This window comes from Mastigoproctus giganteus, chromosome 8 (assembly GCF_048544385.1).
Source record: "Mastigoproctus giganteus isolate SK-2022 chromosome 8, ASM4854438v1, whole genome shotgun sequence".
Taxonomy (NCBI): Eukaryota; Metazoa; Arthropoda; class Arachnida; order Uropygi; family Thelyphonidae; genus Mastigoproctus; species Mastigoproctus giganteus.
In genome coordinates this window covers 94,657,387-94,683,499 of record NC_143582.1, presented here as the reverse complement: position 1 = coordinate 94,683,499, position 26,113 = coordinate 94,657,387, and the positions used below count along the sequence as shown (strand labels likewise).

General features: G+C 36.2%; 1 protein-coding gene across 4 annotated transcripts in view; it reads left to right on the top strand.

The window, feature by feature from the left end:
- The window catches only part of LOC150081721 (cell adhesion molecule Dscam2-like), a 285,694-nt gene that overhangs the window by 188,592 nt on the left and 70,989 nt on the right, over positions 1 to 26,113 (top strand). For all 4 annotated transcript variants that reach the window (XM_090379593.1, XM_090379594.1, XM_090379591.1 and 1 more), the window contains exons 3-10: positions 917 to 1,138; positions 3,926 to 4,291; positions 6,052 to 6,213; positions 6,579 to 6,860; positions 13,815 to 13,934; positions 16,636 to 16,809; positions 17,257 to 17,404; positions 22,686 to 22,834. In XM_090379593.1, coding sequence (XP_090235719.1) covers positions 917 to 1,138; positions 3,926 to 4,291; positions 6,052 to 6,213; positions 6,579 to 6,860; positions 13,815 to 13,934; positions 16,636 to 16,809; positions 17,257 to 17,404; positions 22,686 to 22,834 — 1,623 coding nt within the window. The remainder of the gene's footprint in view (positions 1 to 916; positions 1,139 to 3,925; positions 4,292 to 6,051; positions 6,214 to 6,578; positions 6,861 to 13,814; positions 13,935 to 16,635; positions 16,810 to 17,256; positions 17,405 to 22,685; positions 22,835 to 26,113) is intronic.

The window sequence follows — 26,113 nt, the reverse complement described above, 5'->3', positions numbered from 1 at the left end:
TGCATCGGATAAGAGTTCCAAGTGATTCTTTATGAAAAAATATTTGACCTCTTAGCAAGGCGGTCTTACCACCTCCTTGGTGCAAAGGTTTCTTCCCACAGTGCACAAAGAAATTCTGTTGTTTAAAACTCCTTACATAATAGTTCTCATTGATTGTGGTATCTATAAGAATACACAGACCGAAATGGTTAATTTCGTCTCAATGCGAAAACAGGCCCTTCTCTTAAAGAACTTTAATAATCACACTTTTTTTTCTTAGTCTTTTTTAATTTAGCCTAAAAAAGGGATCCTTTTTTAGGCTAAATATCTCTAAATTACGCACTGAAGACAATGATTCATTCAATCTAATATCATCCTTGATGTGAAATATAGTTGAGGATCAACCTCCGAGGCCCTCATGATCGCTGTCATCCCCAAACCGGGTGGAAAACACCTGAGTTCGAATTCCATCGATGACGGGGGAATTTATGGGTATTTTTCATAACGTGGCTGGGTCAGTGGGTCTCAGGCGAGTGTAGCATGGATTTTTCTCCCGGAATAGGATTTTTTGTCCAGCAAACAGAAAATCGACCTCAGAACACGCGCAATTTACAGACAATATACACGGAGCGATATAGCCTTAGTCACTGATGCCCCTAAAACACAACGACCACCTCCGAACAGGGCAGCCATCTATTTTTGCTCACTTCATGGTACAGTGGTTGCATCACTTTCCTTCCATTTGGAAAGAAATACTTGTACTCTCTAAATTACCTCTTCTTATGGTAAGTGAATTTGTAGAGTAGACTTGAAGGCGCGTACAGTCAGTCAAAACCCTTGAACTTAAAGTACCTTTCGCTTGTTAACCATATACAATCTGTTTCCTGTTGTAAAGAAGAGCGTGTTCACTAAAGCAGAAACTTTATGTGCCTTTCAGGTACAAAATCCAAATTCGCAAGCTTCCACGTTCATCTTACCTGCACATTTCGAATTGGCAAATATATCTGTTGCAAGAATCAACGAGATGTTCTCAGCAACTTTTTTAGAAGGGGATACCCTCATAAGCTGTCGCTTTTGAAGTTAGAAGATGGTCGAGGAGCGTTCTGTTTTATATATTCTACTAAGGAAACCGAGGAAATAAAAAGATATCTACAAAAAGGTAGGTGGTAGTTGAATAATTTCTTTTCTCTTTTCTTTTGTGTAAAGTATTGATCTTAGAATTTTTTCCCCGAAGGAGAGTCGCACAAGGTTTTTCGTGAAAGAAAGAAGCTATAAGGCAAGGGAGCCTTAAGAAATAACAAATGAAACTATATCTCATATAAGAAAGAAGTAAGAAACCGAAACAAAGAAATTGAGTCTGGACCACTGAATTACATTTCCTTTTCTTGGAGAGAATTTGTCTGAGGGAAGGAAATATTAAAGCTTTCAACCAGGACTGTAATGCTTCCCGTTAAGAGCAATGGAATCTTACGATGGGGTTGCTTTGCTACATGCGATCATTCAACTTCGGATTTTCTAACTTCGAAATGACTACTTGGGAATCGCAAAGGTTGGTTTATTCTTTTTGATGGGCCTTTTTTGTATCCCCAAGATGGTGTAATTTGGTAGCAAGCTAATACTTTCCTAGCCAATATGAAGAGGCTCATTATTTCGTTTCATGAAAACAAAATACTCAGCTAAAGCTAGCGTGGGACTTCTAGTTAATAACCTCTCTATTCTTAAGAGTTCAGTTAAAATAGACGACTTGTAGTTATTTCTTCGAAATAAACAGAAACAAATGGGATGAACCTGTATGACTTAACATATATATCTATAATTTTATGATTAAATGTTTTACTATACAGGGCACTAACTAAATCCCCATTTTAAAATCTATATCTGAGATTTAAAATAAAAGATCTTTTGATGCTTTTTAAAATATTGTAATTTCTGTTCTATTAAAATCCATCTTCCTTGCCAAAACGACCTGTAAATGTGGACTACAGCGAATCAGAGCATGACGACTATTTCACCATAACCGAACAATATCTCCAGCTGTCATCATATCGTAGAGATGTGACCCCAACTTCAACTGAAAAATATTTGTCATTCAAATAACCGTTATTTCTTTCTTCCAGCTTGATCTTTTGTTCTGGATGATTTCTGAGTAATGAACCATCTCACTGAAATATGTCTTTGTTTAGACGCAGTAGTCAACAAACGCCTACCATTTTGAAACAAAGTGGATAATTTGTTACTGAAGTCTGTATACGAATTTCAGCTGGAAAAAGAGGACAATTTTTAACGCACCTTTTAGAATTTCGAACAGAACGGTTCTTTTTTATCATTATTGGAAACCAGCACGGATTTTACGCTTTCAGATGCGGGTTTTACAGATTTTTTCTATAACAGCAAACGCTTAGAAAATCTTCAGTATGCTAACATAAGGAAAAAATTAATTAAAATGTACTTGACAAGATTCCTTTTGGTGACTCATATTACCCAATGGATTACTTCTACTGATTCCGGCCTTTGGTTTTCACTCGAGATTGATCATAACAATTAATTACCTTGATCAGGCTCGTGGCTCAGAGGATTTTTTGCCCACAAAAAGTGATGTCCACTACACAGTACATTGAATACTTCATAGTCATCCAGGAATTCCGATAGATTAAAATTACGCTATCGATTCGGACGACATTTAGAACTATTAAGAGAAAATAACGCGGGGCTAGCAATCTGCACGTGTCCTATTCTAAGAAGTGGGATACTCGTTTGACGTGTTTGGCGTTAAAAGAAATTTAAATGATTTTAGAGATATCAAGATATGTCTGTGTTGAGCGATCCTTGAGTGTCCGAGCACTCGCGCTCTGTTGCACCTTTTGAGCTAGTATCTTTGATTAAACTGCTGTCAAATGATCAATAAAATTGCTACGAAGTGCCCGTGCAAAAAGAATTCCCCATTATAAAAAGGAAACGTAAGAGGCTGTTCGTAGAATATGGTTAAGAATGTTGCCTTTTATTTAGAAGAAAACGCAGATGCATTTGATCATTCCCGGATCCATTATAATTATTACACTTCGTTCATATCTTTTCTGAATGTCTTCAATGGACTGAAAATGAGTTCCCTTAAGTACACTTTTAGATTTAGGGCAGGGAAAAAAGTCTAGTTAGTATGCACCCTACTAGGGGCTAGGTCTAGTTAGAAGGGTGCATATTCACAAACAAGAATCTCTTTTTGGCTAGAAACTGCCAAACTGCATTGTGCGCTGGAGCATTGTCTTGATGGAGCATACCATCCTTCCACAATTCAGGTCTCGTATTTCGAATTTTTTCACGTAACCTTCTCAGAACTTCAATGCGGTATGTTTGATTGACAGTCTGATTTTTGGGAAGTATTCAGACATAATAGTTCCCTTAAAATCGAAGAAAACAAGAAGCTCACGTTTTCTGGTCTGTGGGTTTGTTTTGTCCTCCATTGCACTGACTGTCTTTTAGTTTTTGGAATGAAAGCCGACTTTCATTAGTGAAGCTAATTAATTGTTCGATTCTTCTGTCTGTCATTTATACGGCAAATTGCAAAAACACTAAGTAACAAAAACCTGTCTCACTGCAAAGTGAAGGAGCGTGTTGGAAAGTGATTTGGTAGACAAAGGTTCAAGGTCAACTAGTGTGCCTTTGTTTCACAGATGGCGTTTGGTGTGTAGCGGCTGCGCTAGCAATCTCATTATTTAATACCCACACCTTGTAAGTCTCGTATTATTTACCAAGTCTTTATTTGTATTAATTAAATGCAATAAAATTCTGTAACGTTACCACTAGCATTTGTACTAAATAACAATTGTTATCTCACATAAGGGCATCTCAAGATAAGTCACTTTCACTTAAGAATTGATGTCTTGAGGAGTCCTAATATCATTTCTGCGCAACGTCTTGCCTTAAACCGCAGTATTTTCTTACATTCCAGGAATAATCGAGGTGGAAGATTTGTGTCCAGATGATCAAACAGTTTCCGACATCTCCGTCCGCATTTTTTGTTCAACAAAGCTTTCCATCTCCGCAGCGAGGTTGTTTTCTACGAGCCGAAGTACAATTATATACCCCTCACAGTCTACGGAAAATTCCATACGTAGGTCGAATTCACGGACGACAACAAATAAAGCCGTTCTTTCAGAGGCCGAACCAGTACAGCCCCGGAAAATGGCATCCATTCAGGAAGGAAATAGGAGACGAAGACGCGATGCTAAGACGCTGTCGGTCGTGAGTGGCAAAAAGATAGTCATCAAGTGTCCTATAGCTAACTTGGGTACCAAGGAAGTCAAGTGGGAAAAAGGTTTGTAAACATCTGGTTTTTCCTTTAGCGATCTCGGATGGCGAAGCCGCTTTCTTCTTGATTAGCTTTCAGTTTTCTCCGCCGGGCACACCTGCTTTGCCGCCGTCGTTGCTTTTCATCTGATGACCCTGACAGTCGATTACGTCAGCTCCGTGTGAGAGCCACAGAGTTGGAATCCGTTCGCGTGAAATATGATTAGATAGAGAAACGGCATCGCGGTCGCTCTTTAAGAGCATGGGTTTCCTTAAAAGGATTTGGATGTAGCGTCAAAGCGATAGCCATTTTTTTTTTTTTCTTTTTCTTTCAGAACGTAGCTTTAGAGGCCGTGATGAATATATACACTCGCATTACCCTGCCATCCTATCGTGGAAATAAAGAAGCCACCTAGCCAGACAGGTATTGAGCTCTTTTGAATACTCTGCAGAAATGTTAACGGCTGGATTGAGGTCGTCAGGCCACGTGGTTATAAATATAACATCGTTGAATAAGGCGATGCTGAACGCTTCGAAGATAACTTCTAAAATGACCTGGTGTCGACGAAAATTAACATTAGGACAAAAGATTAAATCAGTAGAATATTTCCCTGTGTTGTGGTCATCTCTCAGGTCAATATAAAAACTCGAGAACCTCTAAATATAATAAATATAAGAAAAATGCCTATCATTAATGTTAAAACGTATTTTTTGTTTCTGCTAATTTCGAATTTAAGTTCAAATTTGCTTTTTGATAATGTTAGGATCAAATAGAAAAGGATTTCGATTGACTTTTAGATTTGCCAGACTTCGTATTAAAATACTTTATTTTCCGCATTTTAATTTTAAATTATTTAAGTTTTAAATTAAATTTATAGATGGTTTGACGCAGACTCCGATAAACCCAACTTCTATTTAATCCAAAATGAGGGTAATTTTAGCAACCAGTTATTTTCGGATTTGATATAGATGACTTCTACATGCTTTTAATCAACTTTAGGTATTTAACTAATCCGAATGAAATTCATTCTCCTTATAGTCTGGTTCTAGAATAATTTAATTTCTGTGAGATACGAGGGCTGTTTGAAAAGTAAGGCAACTATTTTTTTAATTTGTAGAAAGACATTTAATGCACAGAGCAATGAAATTATTACGTTCAATTATTTATTAATTGTTAATCAATCATTAAACAGTCAATCAATCAATTAATTAAACAATCAATTATTAATCAGTCAATTAATTATTAATCAATCGTTAATCATTTAATTAATTAATTAATCAACGAATCAATCGATCATTAATCATTCAATTAATTATTAATCAGTCAATTATTAATCAATCAGTAATCTATAATCAATTATTAATGAAATTATTATGTTCCAATAAAGTTTTTATATTAACAAAACAATTAAAAACAATTTTGTTATTATATTAACACAAACAATTTAATTAAATTAATTTCTTAATTAAATAAATTCTATTAGCATAATCATAAAATTTTCATTTTGTAAGTTTAAAATTGTTTCTAATTATTATTCATTTATATTATTTGTTTCGTTTTATTTTTAAATTATTTATAATTGCTTTATTTGACAGATAAAATAAATAATAAAACTTAATGGAAGTTAACTTTATATTGCAACAATATTATATGTAATGTGACCTAAATGTTTTTTAAGAAAACAATTAAGATTTTTAACATACACCATCTCTGGAACGTGTTCAAAACGAATAAATTTTGTAATAATTATTGGTCTTTTGATTGGGACTGTTTACATCTGTTGGCAGATAGTACCAAGTTGCCCGTGAACCACAGACAACGGATTCTGCAGGATGGTAGTCTGATGATAGAGAATGCGCAACAGCAATCTGATGAAGGATTGTATTTGTGTTCTTTAGCAGAAGTAAACGTGAGGCAGAAAAGCTATCCAGTTATGCTAAGAGTTATTGGTAAGTCAGTCAGTATTCTCATTCCAGTATTAATAATTAAACTGTGGTACAAAAATTAGTGGAAATCCATTAAGTAAATTACAGCGCATGTGCTGTTACAGAGGCATTAGATGTCTTTTTCATTAAGCTCCAAAATGTTCTTAATTACCGTAGTTAAGCACTAATTACTTATTAATGGCAATATGATTACATAATTAGCAGAAAATGTAATATCTCTTAAATCGTACAATAGGGATTAATTTCCTCTTCAAGACGGATTAAACCCACTAACATTTAGTCTTTTCTAAGATATGTTTAAGGAACCAACAAGATTATCTTTTCCTTGAAATACTACCAAAAACTTCACATTTCATCAACTTTTTCAGCCGCACCAACAATATCCCTCTCCGATCTCCAGCCAGATATTCAGGTAGGGATGAGGATGAAAATATTGTGTTCCGTTCTCCACGGTGATCCGCCGTTCCATTTAACGTGGTTGAAAGATGGTTCCCCTGTGTCAAGTGACTTAGGACTTAGCATCCAGTACTACAAAGACTGGAGTATGCTTTCGTCTGACAATGTTCATCTTAAACACGCTGGCAACTACACATGTATTGTTAGTAACGAGGCAGCTGCCACGAGCCAGAGCTCATTGCTGCGGGTAAATGGTAAGTTGTCAAGGATAAATTTCCTTATCTCTTGTTAAAGTACTCTATTATGTTAGCCAGCTACTTAGTCCGTTACCCGTAATGCACTTTGAAATCTAGAGCTATACTAGGTAGCATCTTATCTTCCCAGAAAATAGGACGAATAGCAGAATTTGTATTTCTTCATCTAGTATACTTATTAGCAAATCTAATTAATATCCCAGGTGCTTTTTAAAATCATTTTCCTGTACATTGTTGATATGAACCTCGTAATTCTTTTCCCAAGGGATTTTTGATTACAGGAAAATAGAATTTTCGAAAAAGTTTTTACTGTCTGAAAAGATAAGAAAATTGTCATAAACCATTGGAGAAGAAAAACTTTTCTTATTCCTTTATTGTTATTAAGCAAAGGAAGCCAAGGATTTCTACTGCACCGGCCAGAAAAAAAAAAACATAAGTAAATAATAAAATGCAAATTAGGCGCTTCTTCCTGACATAAGTAACTATCTCGTTGACCTTTGAATTTCTTCAAATTGTCAGCCTCAACTACCAGCGAAGGCACTTTTTACAGTAATTTACAACTTTCTGGCTAAAAGAAAACTTCCTATAATCAAGTCTAAACCAGTGTCCCTGTAAGTTGAATTTATGGTAGTTCTGTAATTCTTTATAACAGTGAATTCCGCCTCCATTCATTTTACTAACCTCTTCCAGAACTGTGTAAACCTCAATCAGGTCCACTCCAGGCTGGTTGCCAAGCTCTGTATCCCAAACAATCGAAGTCTTTCCTCGTGTGGTCACGTTTTTGCCGATATCACCATGCGAGTTGCCCTTCTTTCGACAATTTCAAGAAGCTCAATGTCTTTGTTCAAATGAGGTGTCCATACTTGGAAGCAGTATTCCAAATGCGGTCTTACAATCGCCTTGTACAGTGGATTATGACCTATCTCCACAGGATATATTCGATAGATCATCGCTAGGACACCATGGTCTTTCCTGGCCGCCTGTTTATACTGCTCAGAAAACTTCATATCTGCCCATAACAACGATCGCTTCCCCCCTCCACTGCTGTTAATTCAAACCCACCAAGTCTATAATTTATTTTGGGGTTGCTGTTCCCCAAATGTAAAACCTTGCATTTTGCTGCTTTAAAACATAGCTGCCACTTTTCTGGCTATTCTTGAAGCCTGTTCAAATCATCCTAAAGGAGCGCTGCTTGTTACTGATCATTAACGACTTCCCTAATCTTTACTTCTGCAAATTTTTACATTATTCCTTCATCTATGTTGTATATAAAAATTAAAAAACAACAGTGGCTCAAGAATTGGGGGACTCCACTTCGGAGATTACACCAAACTGATGAATATCCATTGATTATAACCCTGCCTTCTGCTCTGCAACAGCCCTATATCCATCTTAGTATCTTTCCAGTAATTCCAGCTTATAGAATAACCTCTTATGAGGGACTGAGTCAGATACTTTGCTAAAATTCAACTAAACTATACCGAAATTGTACCCTAAATCCAGCTCATCAGTAACTGTGTCAAAATAACTTAGCAGCTTAGTTAAACTTGATTTCCCCTTAACCAAACCATGTTGTGTGTCGTTCAGAATTCAGAATTATAAAATGAGATATTCTGTATGAAATTAGTCTCGAAGAAAAGTGATTTTTGTTAAAGCATTAGCAAGAAAGACCCTTCTCTCTACCCCTAGTTGGTAAAACAGTCTATAGCATCGCGGTTTTCTCCGACACCATGTGGAAGAGCCCCGTTCGATTTCTCATCGAAAAGAAAGAAAGGAATTTCATTTTTTGCACCATGTTTCGGTTAAATTGATTTCAAGAGCGGATTTAATGTGTTTTTCTTAGGATCTCGAGTTTTTCATACAGCAAATAGAGAAACAAACTTAGCTGCGTTGGTGTTTATTTTAAATATCTAAACTCCAACCCTTCCCCCTCTCGTATTTGCAATTCATATAAATGAAACTTCATGGCCCTTATCTTTTAGCTCAATTAAATTAAGGGGGGTCAACTTTTAACCAGCGTCTTTCTACGGATGCGTCCTTGGTTTCTGTATCGTTATGATCCAAGTATAGATAAACGGCTTGCAAGTAGCGTTATTTTGTGTAATTAACATTCGGTAAATTTCCATTAAGGAAGATGTATTTGTATCACTCTACAGGGAGGAGTACCGGGTTCCAGCATATTAAGGAATCTTATCTAAAGCACCAGAAATGTTGCTGATGCCCAAGATAAGGAACAATTACATGTATAAGGAAACTTATTCTAACGAAGCTCCTTCCCGGTAAATCGTCTTTTCTAGGTGCCCCCTGCAGCAGCAGTAGTACTGTTAGGTCATTCTCATTAAGAATCCTTGCCCTTAGGGGTCACTTGAGATGCTGAGCAGAGGGCGACGTGATACGTGGTAGTAAGGGAGGGGGAGAAGTAGTTTACGCTGCTCGCCTTCCCACTGCTATCACTCAGCAGTCATGGAAAGCATCATCGTGATTCAATAGATTTGGCATGACCAGAATCTTTACTATTTGTGCAGTTGTAATCACGTGACGTCTCTCGGATAATAGATAAAACTTAGCAACTCCATCTTTCGTACTTGTTTTTCATTATTTTCTTTAAAAATTCAGTTCATTTAAGATAAATGTGAAATTTTAGATTTTCATCGATCCAAATCGAGACTTCATCTCTCCTAGAATTATTGGAGCGCCTCCAAGTCGCTCGCGATATTATACTGAGGAGACGATTAAAATGTAATTTATATGAATGATTCAATTTAATAATAAATAAATTTTAAATTGATTACTAATAAATAATTAAATTAAAAATTTTTCGCTTTCAAAATGTGAATTTCTCTAAAACAAGTCACTGTTCTCTGTAACCGAATCTTTTGTTAAACATTAATAAAATATTTAATGAATTTGGTGATTACGTTATTATTCCAATAAGGAAATTAAATAACAATGTATACTTTAGTTTCCGTTCTTCGAAAAGCAAACGGTTATTTTGAATAAATCCAGATAACTCCTTCGTCAGTCGTTTGCGCAGAATTCCAGCGCAGAATTACATTTACTTCTTCAGAGAAGAAGTAAATGTAACCAACCGGCTAATACAGTGAAGTAGAACTCAGTCTAAAAGGAACAGATTAAACCCTTTACTACGAAACATCTCTGAAGTGCAGCATATCCTGACAACTGCCGCATGACCTGCCTAGCTTATGTTCTAAAATCTTCAACACAACCAACCGATCATCAGTCATTTAATTGAGGTAGCACAGTGGATACAATCAACATCCTCCTCGTGCAGATGGAGGATGTCGATTGAATTTTTATGGGCCCCTTTTCACAACGTGTGTGAGTTAATCGGTTTACACGCAATTTACAGACATAGTATATAGTGACGCCTCATAGCCTTAGCTGCTTTAGTGCTACACACACACTTAATTTGTGCAATGCATGCCAGATGTAATTAAACACACCATCACCATATAAAAATTGTAAATTAGTTTTTGGCCCATTCATTTCTCTCTAACAGGAAATAAGCTTAAAATTATATAAAATCCAAAAGAAACTAACTGGATTTCGGCACGCAGGAAAGTAATTATTAATACATAATTAATGTAGTAAAAGTAATATATAAAGTAAACAATTAAGATATTTGTTAGTGACAAAAGCAAATTACGTAATGTATGCAGTGTCTTACATTTCGGGCGTGTTCTGTTCTATTTTTTTTTCCTTAATTAAATGAATTAATTTTTTTATATGATTAATAGAAGTGAAAAGTAATATAGTTATCTCCTTATCAATTAATAACTAACTGATAATATATATATTCAAAAGCAACATCACATTCACGAGTCTTGCATAATAATACACGTGAAGCTTGCACGGACTCGCTAAAGCTAACAATGCTGCACCAAAACTACATTTAATCTATGAATTTATTTTTTCCATACAATTTCTACGAAAAAAAAGAAATAATAATTGTCAGATTTTAATAAAGAAATAATTTGTGTGATTTTAATTAAATTTGTTTTAACTTGACAAATATTTTTAAAACTCAGTACAAAGTTTCGTGAAAATCCATCCATTGACCATCCTTCTGTTACTTGTGGACGGATGGACGTGGTGAAGACAATAGGCGCTTAATATGTATGCTATTGATTTCGACATTCGGTGGCTGACTTTATCCTGTCATAATGAAACACCCTTTCAAAGATGGGATTCCACTGATTATGGGGATGCACTCTGCTCCAGCCTCAACTGTTCCTTTTCAGCATTGTCGTCTACAGAAACATAGCACTATTAAAACACAAATGTATATATTTGCAATTGTCCAAACATTACTAAATAAATAGCACACTTTGGTACGTGTTTCATTGCGTACTGAGATAAATTATTTCTAGTTTCTTCTGGGGAAAAGTATTTCACTTATGCTACATTTCGGAGAAGTTTCTCAGAAGTTAGGCTCATATATCTTACTAGGATACGCCTTTTTTTTTTTCCATCGTAGCATTCTTTCTCACTCACATAGCGTCAAAAAAGAAATGGAAATGCCAATGCGTGGTTATCTATTTCGAGCGCCGAATCTCTATTCCACATTCCAAGACCGATCCTAATATTTAGCAGGTAAGAGTCGCATAGTTTATCGACTACTTCCTCACGGCAGCTGCTGCCAGAGGACATTGATGAAGATATATACGGTTATGAAGGCCCAAACACCGTCACCCATTGTTACTAATCCTCTACTGGAGGACAGAAAGACGCGTGTTAAGCACATGTTCGATCATCCGTGATCGTGTTGTCGTACAACAGGAGGTTTTACGGAGAGCATTGAGAGGTCAATACATCATCGCATGGCTACGTCAAAATTCTTTCTTTGTCTAGGAGATTATGCAAGCCAGGAAAACTATCAGGTTTAAATTTGGTTGAGAAACTTCCGAGGAATTTTCTTTAACAAATTGCCCTGCTTTTTTTCTGTTTTCCTTAGTATTTTGTTAAGTATATACAAATTTCCCACCAGGAGTTGAGAAAACTGAAAACACTTACTTATTGCTTGTTTATCTAGTAATATATGCCAGAAGTTTCCAAGGACTATCCATGAACAGATGTCTACGCTGTGTGGGGATATACGTCCATCATATGACGTTATAAAACCTTGGTGGAGACAGTTGAAGTGCGGCCAGGAGGTCGTCCATGATGAGGAAAGAAGTGAGCGGCCACATCTCACGCTGCTTAAATCGTGGAGAAAATTGAACAACTGATCCTCAAAGACCGTCGAATAACAATTAAACAGATGGTTTCTGAGACTGGATCAGTGGAGAGCATAATTCACAATGATTTGAATATAAATAAAGTTTCAGCACGATGGATTCCTCATTTGCTCATATGTCTTCAGAAAGAAAAAAAAGCCTTGCTCTGTTGAATTGATCGCTATATGTGAGCGATCCTGACATGTTTTTTTCCTGATTGGGCGACTATGGATGAATCGTGGATACATTACTTCGAACCAGAAATAAAACGGGTTTCAAAATAATGGAAACATCCAGCATCACCAACTTCCAAAAAGGACAGAGAGCATCTTTAGGAAAAGTATTGCTGTCAGTTTTCTGGGATGAGATGAGTATTATTCTGACAGATCTTTTAGTAATGTGCGTTGACAGTTACCACCACCAATGCACATTACTAAAGCAACTTTCTGAAGCAATTACTTGCGAAAATTAAGGGAAATCGACGCAGAATGCTCAGCAAACGGGTGCTGTTGCTTCACGACAACGCACCATCCCACGCTGCTATCGCAACTGTTGATCTTGCCCGGAAATTACGATTTCATATCTTGCCGCATCCGCTTTATTCCTTTGACTTGGCACATTCTGAACCTTCCTCTTTCCTCAACTGAAATCATTTTTGCAAGGAAAGCATTTTTCGGAAATGCAGAAGTAATTTCTGCGACAGAAACATGGTTTCAAGAGCAAAATGAGACCGTCTATAAAAATGGCAAAAGGGGGGGGGGGATGTATTACTTCGGGGACAACAACACGGAGGAGTAATATATGTTCAATATCTCAAACCCGAGTTTCCGGAAGATAAAACTATGCAGGCCTCGCCTGAGACCGACTAGCTAAGTCACATTGGGCAAAAGGCCCATAAAAATTCCTGACGTTACTCGAATATTTTTCACGCGGTGTGGAGAAGACGGCGATTTTATCAACTGTGCTAACAGTGAATGCCAGGGAATCCATACTGGACTTCCTATTCGACATTTATAATGCAATAGTTTGGTAAAGGCGGTTCATACCCTCCCAGAACACATAACTTGTGAACCTCCTTTAAGATTTGTGAAATTTGTGAACCCTTTAAGATATGAGAATCCCTAAAAATTACTCGTCTATTCTGCTGCACCATCATCAGCCTGTTTTTACCTATTCATCATGCTTTTTCAAAGTACTGTAGAAGGTGCTGCTCCCAATGTATTCACTGTGAAGCCAACAAGAAACGGATGGTCCTTATAGAATTAAAGGCAGGATTCTACCTCGTTGGTATCCCAGCTGTCTAGCAGCGATGTCATCAGCTCTTCATGGATTGAAATATACCATTTTTCTCGTGAATTCAATGTTGAAGTTGCTTGAGATTAAGAATTATCTTCATCTCAAGACTGGACATTGAGCCCTGGATCTATGGTTGGATCCTCGATTCTGAATATCTATTTAAGAAGTTACGAATATTTTGATTCCACTACGTAATATATCATGTTAAACCTCTTGCATTTTCCTCATGGATGATGGCTATTTGTACTACTCCATTTAGGCAATACAGATTTGCTCGTGAAAATCCACAGTTCCTCACGAGACACGATTAGTGATTCCAAGATATGAACAGTAATTAAGTGTTGCGACTTATTCCTAAGATGAATGTTGTTATTTCTCATTAAAATCGATGTTATTTTAATCTTTACTTTTCTTTTTACAGCGCCACCTACATGGACAATGGAACCTCAGAATGCCGAAGTAGTTCGGGATCAGTCGGTAAGAATCGAGTGCAGCGCTAAAGGATCTCCTGTTCCCTCCATTACATGGAAAAGGGCCACAGGTAACATGGCATTTTCGAAGCAAATAAACGCGTTGTTAATTATGAGATTAATTGGGATTGTTCCTAATGAGAGAACGAGAGGGATGGTTTCTGGAGTCAGGCGTCCTTACTTAAATGACATAATCAGAGGTTTAGTTTCAGTAGATAAACGGGCATATGGAAGTGGAGCATGGGTTTCAACGAACAGGGAAGTGAGCGAAAGATATGGAATAGATATTTCAGGACTTATTTAAAATAATGTCAAACTGTGGAGGAATTATAATGGTTAATTATTCAGATGTAATATAAAACAGTTGTATAAAATAATATAATAACGTAAAATTATTTCGGCGCTTATTATATAAATATACCCACAACTAAAGTCACGTTTCCTTTTTCTTTATGTATAGGTAATAAATTTAACCAATCCTAACAACCCAAAATTACTTTAGGATTGTTTAAAAATTGCAACAGAATCTTCAAACTGTGATCACTCCGAAGATAACACTGAGATTGCCATCTAATAGATATATTTCAAACTTTACACGTATTGGCACATATTCCGTTATTAAAAAAATTAAAATCGAATTTAAAAAGGGCTTGAAAAATTTAAAACGAAGATTATCCAAAAATGTTCGGTTACTGCCTCATATTTCAGAAAAAAATAAATAATATGAAGACTGCTCATTATATTTTACATTTATTTAAATATTTATCTATGGGTGGCCATCATTCTGTTCTCGAAAGATTTATTATTCGTGTATATATATAGAGATCGAACATAAAGATCGTAACAATTATATCTACTGGTTGCTGTTAATGCAGTATATTAATAATATGCAATTATTAAGCATTAATATTATACAGATAGCGTAGTTTATAACAATTTATGTAAGGCACATGATGCAAAAAAATTTGATAAAACCTGGGAAGGAAAGAAATATGTACAGAAAGATGTACATTTTAATTGTAACGTTTGTTGGCCAAACCAAAATGGCTGCCCTAATTGAAAAGTAGATAAATGAAGACTGGCACGCAGTAGTCCGATTTCTGCATGCTAGAAAGATAATATCTTGAATGCTAAGGCACAAAAAATTCATCATTTACAACAAACTAAAAAAAAATAAAAGTCTGACAGATCCACATTGCAACGTAACGCAGTGCCCATCCTGCAGTTGGTATAAAAGCGATTATAGAGTTAGTGATGCTAGGTGCTCGCTCCTCTACCACCCTGTCCTGACCTCTTACTTACCCCTTCTGACTTTCATCTTTTTGGGTTATCAGAAAACACCAAGTAGGAAGCCAATTCAGAAGACAAAATTAATTCAACGTTGAAACTTGACAGAATGGGAATATCCCTGAATTTTATGACTGTACAGGAGCACCAACAGAGTCACCTGTGCAGTCATAATTTTTAACGATTTTTGATAAAATCATTTGTTACCTTTCATTTCAAACAACGCTCTCAATTAGTGATGTGGTTTTGGATGAATAATACCGCTTTTAAAAAAGGAAATGTTATAGATGTTAAATTAGTCGATTAGATTGGAGAAGAATAGACTTCCAAAAGTGATTATGAATTGGGTGGCACCAGGAAGAGAGGGAGACCAAGGGAGGTGTGGATGGATGGATGGATTCCGTAAAGGCATGGAAAGACGAGGACTGATAGAGGAAGATACAGAAAACAGAGAACTGTGGTGAAAAAGACTGGAACAATAGAAGTTTTTTTTAGGTAGATTGTATAATGGAAAATTCCTAATAAAGAAGAACTTAGTTGATTATTTAAATTTTTAATAAGTTAGACGACGTAGTTGTTTTGCGAATTAATTATTTGATTGCGTTGTATTGATTTTATTGTAGATAGTGACATTGTGACGAGGAATTTCTCTGTTTTAATTTATAAATAAAATCCCCTTGTATAAAAAGTTATTTATTTTGGAGTGTCGTGTGTAAGAAAGGCCTGTAAGCTGTCAGAAAGCTAGCTTCCATCGTCCAAGGTGGTACCTCTCGGAAATTATCCACTTTACGTCTGTAACCGTGACATCACAGTGAATTTCCCAGTTTGAGAGCATCGATGGTTTAACGTAGTCTGAGTCATTCACTCCCGAAACTGGACAAGTGGCAACCACGCATACGAGCCAACCGAAATCCGGTTCCCAAATCTAGAATATGGAATGGTGATAATTGCGATATTTGAAGGGTAAACCTGCATTATTCTCTGTGGTATTAGATGCTAGTAGGTAAAGTGGCAGTATAAGAATGTTACCCGTGTTAATTACATGGAACTTCTGTAGTATACGCAGGCTAGTAGTTATTGAAACAACTGGTACATGCTGTGCAATAAACATTTATGACAAGCGGTGAAGAAACTCAAAATAACTGCCGTCTGCCAGAGTACGCAGGCATGGGATTGTACTGGAGTATCATGATGGCATCAGTGGTAATTGGATGAGAAGTGAATCCGTTACTCGCGATCTTGTAGATGGAGAGGTGTAACGTATACGCTGGATTTCCCGATTACACCTTTTAAACAGCTACCCTGTTAAAAACGAAGGACAGTGCACTGACTTAAATACTTTCTTTATCCTAGTGCAATTCCTTAACTTTGTTAGAAGTTCTTTATCCATGTTTACCTATCCAACGCAGTAATATTACCCGTATTTTACAAGTGTTAGCAAAAGAGACTTAAAATATACACCCCTTTTCAAAATACTCATTCCAGGAACAGAATCAGGTGATTTCTCTCCTGTTTACAACAGCCATAAACATACCTTGTACGTCAACGGATCGCTGGTCATACAAAAGGCAGAGAGTTCGGAATCCGGATATTACCTGTGCCAAGCTAATAATGGATTTGGAGCAGGATTGAGCAAATTAATTTACGTCACTGTGCATGGTAAGCTTTATTTCAATCCTCTTTTTAACCTAGATAGACTAATTCGAAAACTGACAGAGCATTAATACTTAAAATCAGTTACCATTATGGCTAAGATTCTAAGCTGAGCATTATCGCTATGGATTTAACTGTATAATGATGTGCGAGAACAATGGCTACAAATGATTACTCGCTGTTTGTGATATACCAGTTACTATTAATTACATTCCTTTATGACTCGCTAATATATAAATGATGTCATCGCTTAAATCTACTAATTTAAGGGATTATAAGGACATTGTACTGCCTAACTTTATGTTATTTCGAATTCAAATCTTATTTTTTATTAACGTACTTTTTTTTCCCTTCAACAAACAGCGTAAATAAATAGGATGTGTTTTAGTCACCAACATTGAATTAAGTATGAACTGTATATATTCCTTGCGTTCTTTCTCATATTTATTTTAGAACCACCCAGTTTCGAAATAAAATTTAAAGCCCACGCTGTGAAAAAGGGACACACGGCGCACTTATACTGTCAAGCTGTAGGGGACCCTCCGTTGAGTATCACCTGGGCAAAGAGTGAAAATCTTCTTGAAGATCCAACGAAATACAAGTAAGACATTCAAATATTTATGAAATATGTTCCGTGTAATGTGGATTTTATCAAGAAGTTATGTATTTTTAAGTAACCGACTGATGAATTTTTGAGCAAATTTTCCCTGCGCTTGCGCGCATTTAAATGAAAACTGACGTTGTCTTGGTCATGCATTTCCTCCACGGCAATATCAGACTCGGTCTATGCTGGAGCTAAGTTTTTTAGAATTTATTTATTTATTTTCATTTACTCAGTTTGATCCCTCGAGCACGAAACTCAGCCTTCGTACTCCAAGACGGCTGGAAGAGTTAACTTATATTTGAATACTGATCCCTGAAATTCAGTTTGAGCCGTCGAAGCACGACACTCAACCTCTGTACTCCAAGACGGCTAGAGGATTTAACTTATATTTGAGTGTTGATACCTGAAATTCGACATAATAGTGTCCAGTTCAGTGGGTGATTTTCTATTTTCAGGATGAAAAATCTCCCAGCAGTTGAGATCAGAGACAATCTTAGGTGCATTGAGAAATAACACTATACATTTACTTTTTCGGAAGTGGCTCTATCTACAAAATGTAATGGAAAGCCAAAGGCTTTAACGTTACCAGGTTTGGAAGAAGTTTTTTTTTTGTTTTGTTTTCTGTTGAAGCATTCTGTCATATCTTGAAGTTCCATATCACTTCCATCTAGCCTGGAGATATGCAGCTATCACGGGAATTTCACCTGATAAGAAACCATTAAGAGAAAATAACCCGTGGCTTAACTTAAAAGGGTTTGGATCCTAAGTGTTTATGGATCTGTTGAAATCGTCAGATGTGACGATCCCTCGGTCTTTAGAGAGAGAACTACTGTCGGAAGGAAGACTGTTGCGTGCCACTCGTAATTTAAACTCTTCAACAAAAAGACACTTTAGAAATGGACGCTTAGTAGTTGGTATTCCTGAGAGAGTTATTTTTCTTTCCTTCTACCACGTACCTTTGTAATGGCATATTTCCTGTTGTATTTTAAACTTTGACACCAAGAACAAGATAAGACGATTGTTCCTTAAAGTTCTTGAGTTTTCATTTTGGAGATTACTGAACAGTAAACATTGCATGTTTATCATCAAACAGTTATGTAATGAAAACTCCACATACAAGACAAAAGAAAATTCAATGGTTATAAGAAAGTAGAATACGAAAAATGTTACTTATGAAAAACTAAATTTAACAATATATATATTCATTTTCCAAGTACTTGATTAATATAATGAAATTATATCGATAAAAGGGAGAATCTTATATACATATATATTTATTTTTTTGTTTTGCATCAGGGCATAGTTAGTCAGTAAACTGCATGATAGTTTACGTCCATAAACTTGGATTTTTCATCCCGAAAACACAAAAACAATAGAATACACGTGCCTCGACGTATTTATCTAACACAGTCCTTCGTATTTTGTTTTGAAAAATAAAATGAGGTTAATTTAAGTTATTCGTTCATTTCATTAGTAATCCAATGAAATGTAGGTCTGGGGGCCGGCCATCATTTGCAGACAACTGTTTGGAAACCCATGTTCTGTATATAATTGTCATCTAGAAGTTCTGTAATTTAATCAGCAATGATACTGGACCATTCAGCCAAAACGATTTAGTCGTTTTAGGAGTTTATTCGATTCTAGAGTGTCGGTAAGGTTTTCTTACAGTTACTCTTGTTTTTTTTATTTTGAACCAGTCAGGATAAGCACGTGCACCGTAAAAAAACGTCCAAACGATGCCGATTAAAACCGTAGCTAATCAGACATAGCCTGATCTTGTCTATATATGCGTTTATAATCCCCTATTCTTGCTACAGGTTATCTATCAAAATGCATTCAAAGAAAGAAGTTATTGAATGGTGGCAGCGAGCCCACATTTACAGTGACGTAGCATTTTGCGAGATTTTCTGGACGAGCAAATTAATTCTGGTGTCGTCAGTGTCACTGACCTCCTTCTCGCGAAGAAAATCAGGATAGAAACGCGGAAACAATTTCCACCAGAAGGATAATAATTATAGAATTCCTGATGACTACAAGCATGGAAACAGTTATTATTACAATGGAATTCCACAGTGGTTTGAGTAGATAGCCGGATTCTGGGCGATAGCGAAAACACGTCTCTGGATATAATTAATAAATGCAACTGCTTTGATTGTTGGCATATTTCTCTTAACTGTAATGCCCTTTTTTTCCGGTGGTGTAATTTTCTCTGCACATTAATCTGGCCCTGTGATTGGAACAGCAATCTTTTCAAGTGTCAGCTCTTCAATTGGATCTTCGCGACACAAATACACTACTAGTAAAATTATTGAACTCCTGGAAAATTACCTAGTATCGTAAACATTGTAAATTTTGTTTGAAAATTACGAATTCAAATTCTGAAAATAAATAAACCTCACTACTATGTATGTTAATTAATTATATTAATTAATTTCAGATTACAAAAGCCAACTGAGTTTACAAAAAATTTTAGTCGATATAAAGGCAGTGAAGAGCACTTGAAACAAATCGATCTAGTGATTGTTTTGTGAGTTGGAGACTGGTTATTGTAAATTTACCGAGAACAGAAGTGCTGATTTTTTTTAAAGTGTAAAACTTAGTGTAAATAAATGCATGACTTAAAATCAAACTTAAGAGATTTAGAAACATAATTGCAAAGATGTCACCTGTTTAAGTTATGTAGTCTGTAGAATGGTAGTTGAAAAATTATGAATAAATCAGGAAAAATAAAAATAAAAACACCATTAAAATTATTTCATAATTTTAATTTCATAAAGAATCTACTTTTCTGGATATAATTAATAATGTAACTGCTTTGAGCGTTGCCATATTTCTCTTAAATGGCCTTTTTTTCCATCTGGTGCAATTTTCTCTGTGCATTAATCTGGCAATCTTTACTTGGTCACTTTGCTGTTGCTCAGTAACATACACGCACTGGTCAAAAAGTACGAACCTTTATATAGAATCGGGCCGTTTTGTTTTGACAAACAACATGGGTGCATTGCGGCATGGATTCTATAATGTGTTTTGGTCTAATTATAATTGTCGCCATTCTGCCAGCAGAATATCGCGCAGATGCGACAAAGTTGAAAGAAAAGAACCTCGTTGCCGAATAACTCTCTCCAGCATATCCCATACATTCTCAATAGGATTCAGATCAGATGAATGTGGGAACCAGGGATGATGACATCTTCTTCGAACTGATCCTGCTCGATTCTGGCACGATGCGGTGTTCCATTGTCATACATAAAGTTGCCATCACCTTTCAGATAAAAATATAACATTGCAAGTTTCAACAGATCTGATACAAAATTCAGGTACTCCCTTGGATGCTATTCGACCTTTCATCGGTATCAACTGACCCAGTGTGTGCCAACAAAACATTTCCCATACCATGATACCCCTCCAGATGTTTGAGTTGTCTTAACAAGGCAAACAGGGTCCTACCAACAGTGCAAAACAAAGTGTTTCGGCGACTGGCAATATCCAATTTCTTCAATTCCTTGCGCATGGAACGGGTTGAAATGGGGTAGTTATGGGCCTTTGAGAGGTGGAAGAACCGTTTGCTTTCTAGTCATTAAAACCTTTGAGATGGATGCTTTGAGAAAGCAGTTATATATTTCGTTTCTTATTGTGGCTCCTTCTAAACCCACGATAAGACCTTTTTCAAAGTCTGATAGATCACGTGTTTTCGCCATTCTGGCTTCAGATTACTACAGTCGAACAGCCTGTGCAGTCTTTATACTCAGCGGGGCAACACGTCGTCACCCCCATGTCACAGTTTTCTTTGCATCTATTTTCATTTCTTCTATCTGCAACTGTCTTAATACAAAGGTTCTTTTTTGTTTTTGGGTAGTGTGTGTGTGTGTGATATTAAGGCAAATTTCGTCAGAGAATTGTTGAATGAATGATTTCTGTCTTTGTTACGGACTCCTTACGCGTTTCCCCCTCTAATAAGAAAACATCCCTGCTTTTAAATTTAACTGCATTTTTAAATGGATAGACTATAAAAGCTGGATGGGATGCTGTAGATTTTATTTAAGAAAACAAGACTAGTTGATGTACAAAATACTGGAAACTCTAAAAAAAAAGATCCCATTGCAGTATCCAAGGCTAATTTGTATCTTTCGTCCTTAAATAGTTCTAAACGGGTTACCGTGGCTGGTTCTCCGATCTTGTGTGCGACAACTGAAAGAAACACTTGAAAGACACTTGTAAAAATAATAATAAAATAAAATAAAATAAATATCAATTCAATAGCCAACCTACAATCATAATTACAAGGTAGAAGTCAATGAGACAGTGTCCATATCTGGGTTGCAAAAGTCCGGCACGACCACGTAGGTCAGAGGGCTTCATAGCGAAGGTGGAGAGGAATGAGATATACAAGTCCACGTTTGAAAATAGTGAATTTTCATGGACGATAATGATCTTCCACACTGGACTCAATAGTTGATCCGTGAATTTCAGATTCTCACTTTGAATAACTTCAACGACAGGATCGGTGGAATGGCCAACTAGCTATCTAGACCTGAATTCGATCCTGCATTATTTAGGTTGACGAATGTTTTAAGGAGAAGAATTAAGGCACCTTAATCTCCAAAATCCCCTGTTTACTATCTGCTGTTTTTGAGAAGTGGGATTGAGTACCACAAGTCGCTACCACCATCTTTGTAGACAACTGTAGAGCTTTTTGTGAGAGTTGTTTGGTCTTTATTATACAGATCTTGTCTCTACTTCACAACATGGAGTAACAACACTAGTGAGGTTAATTCCTTTTCGAAATTATAAGCAGTGAAATTACATTTTATCCAGAACAGTGTAGTTTTTACGACAAGCCTGTATGTTTTTAATTGTTTTTATTTTTTAACTCCATTGACTGCTTAGGCTAATGCTTGATGGAGTTATTATTTTTTCTGTTCAAAGTACGGATTTAATTTAATATAGACAAAAAAACTTACGTCAACTGACTTAAATCATAAATCTTTGAATATTCTCTAATTAAAATAACCCGAAAGCAAAACTTTTCAAATGAAATAGAACAAACAAGCAGCAAAAGGTTGTTTGAGAACAACAGCCTTTAGAAGGTACAAATTCTGTTTGATATATCGCATAACCCAAATTTACACTTGAAGTTTTAATCCTGTTGCAACGTTCTGCAATCCCCATTAAGCGTTTAAGTATTTTTCTCTGCACGTCATAAGTTAATTTAATGCAACGTATCATTTCCCGTTGTCGTAGTTTGTCATCTCCTGTTCAATTTGTTTCTTTTGCTTAGGACGAACACTCTTCAGATAGAAAGGAACCAAACAGTGCAGTCAACGCTTACGATAGCTATCACAGACAGCGGCGACTCGGGAGTATATTCCTGTAGGGCTGCCAATAATTACGGGGAGGACGAGACAAGAATTCAGCTCCTGGTGCAAGGTAAATTACACTTAATGTGTTTGTTTGACTCTCTTCCTGACATTCTGACTTTCTCTCCGCGTATCATAAATTTCGACATTAATTCCAAACCACATTCCGCCGTACAGTGACCCGCACGAATTCTAACGTCCCTTCGTCCGTCTGAAATTACAGACTCAAAATATTGCGGAAATTATTTATTTACAGTACAGGACCGTCTCATTGCAAAGGCAATGAACGTGTTCGTAATCAACAGTTTCCGTTGATCCCACCGTTATTATTTAGATGTCACGAATCCGGTTTCCTCATCTCTTGCTGCGTTCGTGCATCCTTACGCATTAAATGTTTTCCCTAATAATGATTAAGTTTTATTATTATACGTTATAAAATTTAATTATTTAAATATATAAATACCTAGTTATCTTCGGTTTATGTTTTGATTCATAATCAGCACAAGTTATCAGTATATTCAATCATATCCGTTAATTTAATCGTTAATAGATAAAATGTGCACGTTATATACATTACTGGTAGCCGACAGGAGGTACAAGTACCCCCCTGGAGAACAAGACGTAATTTCGAAAGACGCACGAACTCAAGTCTTCCATTTAATGAAAGTTATAAATCATCTTAAATGATCAAAAATAAGTCTCACTTTCTACCGACTGAGAAGTACCCCAATAAAGTTGTGGCACGAAACTTTTAAATTCTTATTGAGTTGAGTTGTATATGCATAGCTGGCAAGGCTTGGAGCGATACTGGATTTAGTTGGTTTGATCTGGTAGATGAGTTCCGTTTGGTACGATTTTAGCACTGAATCTGTGACATTTAAATCCGTGTTGGATTATCAATTGAATGATGTGGTTTTCCTGCACACGTGATGGCTTTTGTATTTGGTATGTATAAACTATCTCGCAGTCCATGAAGGATGAAGAAGGTATAAATCGCTCTTTTAAGAATTACTTACAAAGCAGTTGCGGTGTCATGACAGATGTTGGCTATCCCATCATCGAAATTTTTAGGCAATCGTGTATGGGTTCACAGATGAGAATCATATACTGCAAGAGGCCATATTACATCGGAGAAATATCTCATCATGACATCCGATTCTTCTATTCCTTCTACAGAACTCAGATATAAACCCAACCAAATACTGATGGAAGCTACGCAAATCATCTCTAAAACGAAAGAAGATGGAACAACTGAGTGATCCTTTTTACTCAGGGTCCAGCATCTGGACAAGAGTATTATTTAGAAATGGGTTAAACATTTTAGGATTTCTGAATATCCTTCTGAATCTTTGCACGTAGACTGCAGCCATTATCAATCCATTCCAGGATGGAAGCCTCCTCAACTGTTCTTGCTAAGGGAAATGGACCATAATCTGCCACGCTGGTCCAATGTGGGTTGGCAGATCGACCGTATTTAGCAGTCAGGGGCTTGGATCCTGGTCTACTCAAAGAGCTTGTGTTATTACACTCCCGCTCTGACCACTCGGCTACGGACACCGTTTGCGCAAAGTATCTCGATGCACAATCGTAAAGTGCGTTCAGGCACTATAAATACATTCTTACAGAGTTGTACTATCAGAAAATTGTGGTCAGCCCTGTATTGGCTTTTGTTAAAAGAAAACGTTACTTTACTACCTGTGGTAGGTCTACTTATTTTATTTGTTAGAGTGCTATATAAAAGAAGAGAAAGCAATATTTATAATCCTAACCGTAGGTTCTACGTCAATTTTTCTATATTAATTTACAGATTTGAATATTTTATTATATATTTCATATGCGATTTAGAAAATTCGATTATATTTAACTTTCATGTGCTGTTTAGAAAATATCTTAAACTTAAAAATAAAATTACGTAGGTCAAAAACAGTAGCTAGAATGGAAAAGACAGACTGTAGTGTCTTTCCCCTTCTAACTACCGTTTTTGTTTTTTTGTTTTTTTTTTTAAAGTTGTAATAAAGTAACAGCTACTTAATATTGAGCAGAGGTTCAAACTTTAGTTGATTTAGATTTTTAATCTTAAACCTTTTCAGTCCTAAACAATTTAAGGATAAATTATAATTATAGCGTACATACTCGAGGAAGAGCTACAATTATTATTTTTAATCATAATAAATTTTTACGTTTTCGGGATATATTAATCTTAAAATAAGACATGTTAACGAGGTTTGAATATATATATATATATATCACATTTTTCTACTTTGAGACAGCATTTATATACAGTATTCTTACCATCCATTTCATAAGCAGTGATAATCGAAAACCATTAGCAGTTTTTCCCTATTTCCTTATACATCGTTCTGGAGCATTAAATTTCCAAATTTCGCCTGTAATGTGTTTCAGATTTACACTCACTGTGATCGTAACCGGCTACTGCATTTGGTATTAGTATGGGAGTTTATATACTTCAACGCATTGCATTTTTGTCAGTACCATTTAGAAATAACCTACTTACAGTACACAAAGATTGAAAACTGTTAATTCTTTAGTACATAACAAGGAATCCCAGCCTTTTTTGTTGTCATATTTGGCTTCATAAACTGTAAGATGTATTGTTCATCGATGTTTGCCAATTTTTCAAAACAAATCAAGAATAATACATAAAATAATGATAATAAGTTACGCTGTAGGAGGTGGTTTACCGTCAGTGTCGATCTATTGGCATATGTGACCTACCTGTGGTCAAATTCAACAGAAACGTTTGATGAAACTCAAGCAGTTGCATTTGACATTTAATCGTGTTTGGCATAACGGCCTTCTAAACAAGCTTCCATCCTATGGATTGCCGACTGTTTTTTATTTCAATTGGGTATTCGATTTTCTCTCTGACCGCTCACTGCAAGTGATAGGGGACGGTTGTCTTGTCTTCTGACTTCTCAACTAACGATGGTGTTCTCCAAGGTTCCGTTCTTTTCGCACTCTTCTCCTCTGGTATATTAACCACTTTCTTCCACTGAAATCTTATCCACAGTTTTGCTGATGATAACAAATTGCATTCCACCTTGTAGTGCTAATCCCCAAGTGTATTCTCCAGTAGAGCAAAGATAGCAAGCTTTCAAAACTCAGTCCTGTTTTATATCTCGCAAAAGAGATTTTACTGCTACTATCGATTTTCGATGACACTCCGATTTCCAGACAAGATCACATATGCTATTAGGGATTAACGAGAATCTGATCCCTCTCTTGGAATAAGCACATCACAGACATTGCGTCCTCTGCATCTAAAAAACTGAGTTTTCTGTTTCTCTCTCGGAGTTACTTCTCTTCTAAAGAACTACTCAATCTGTAC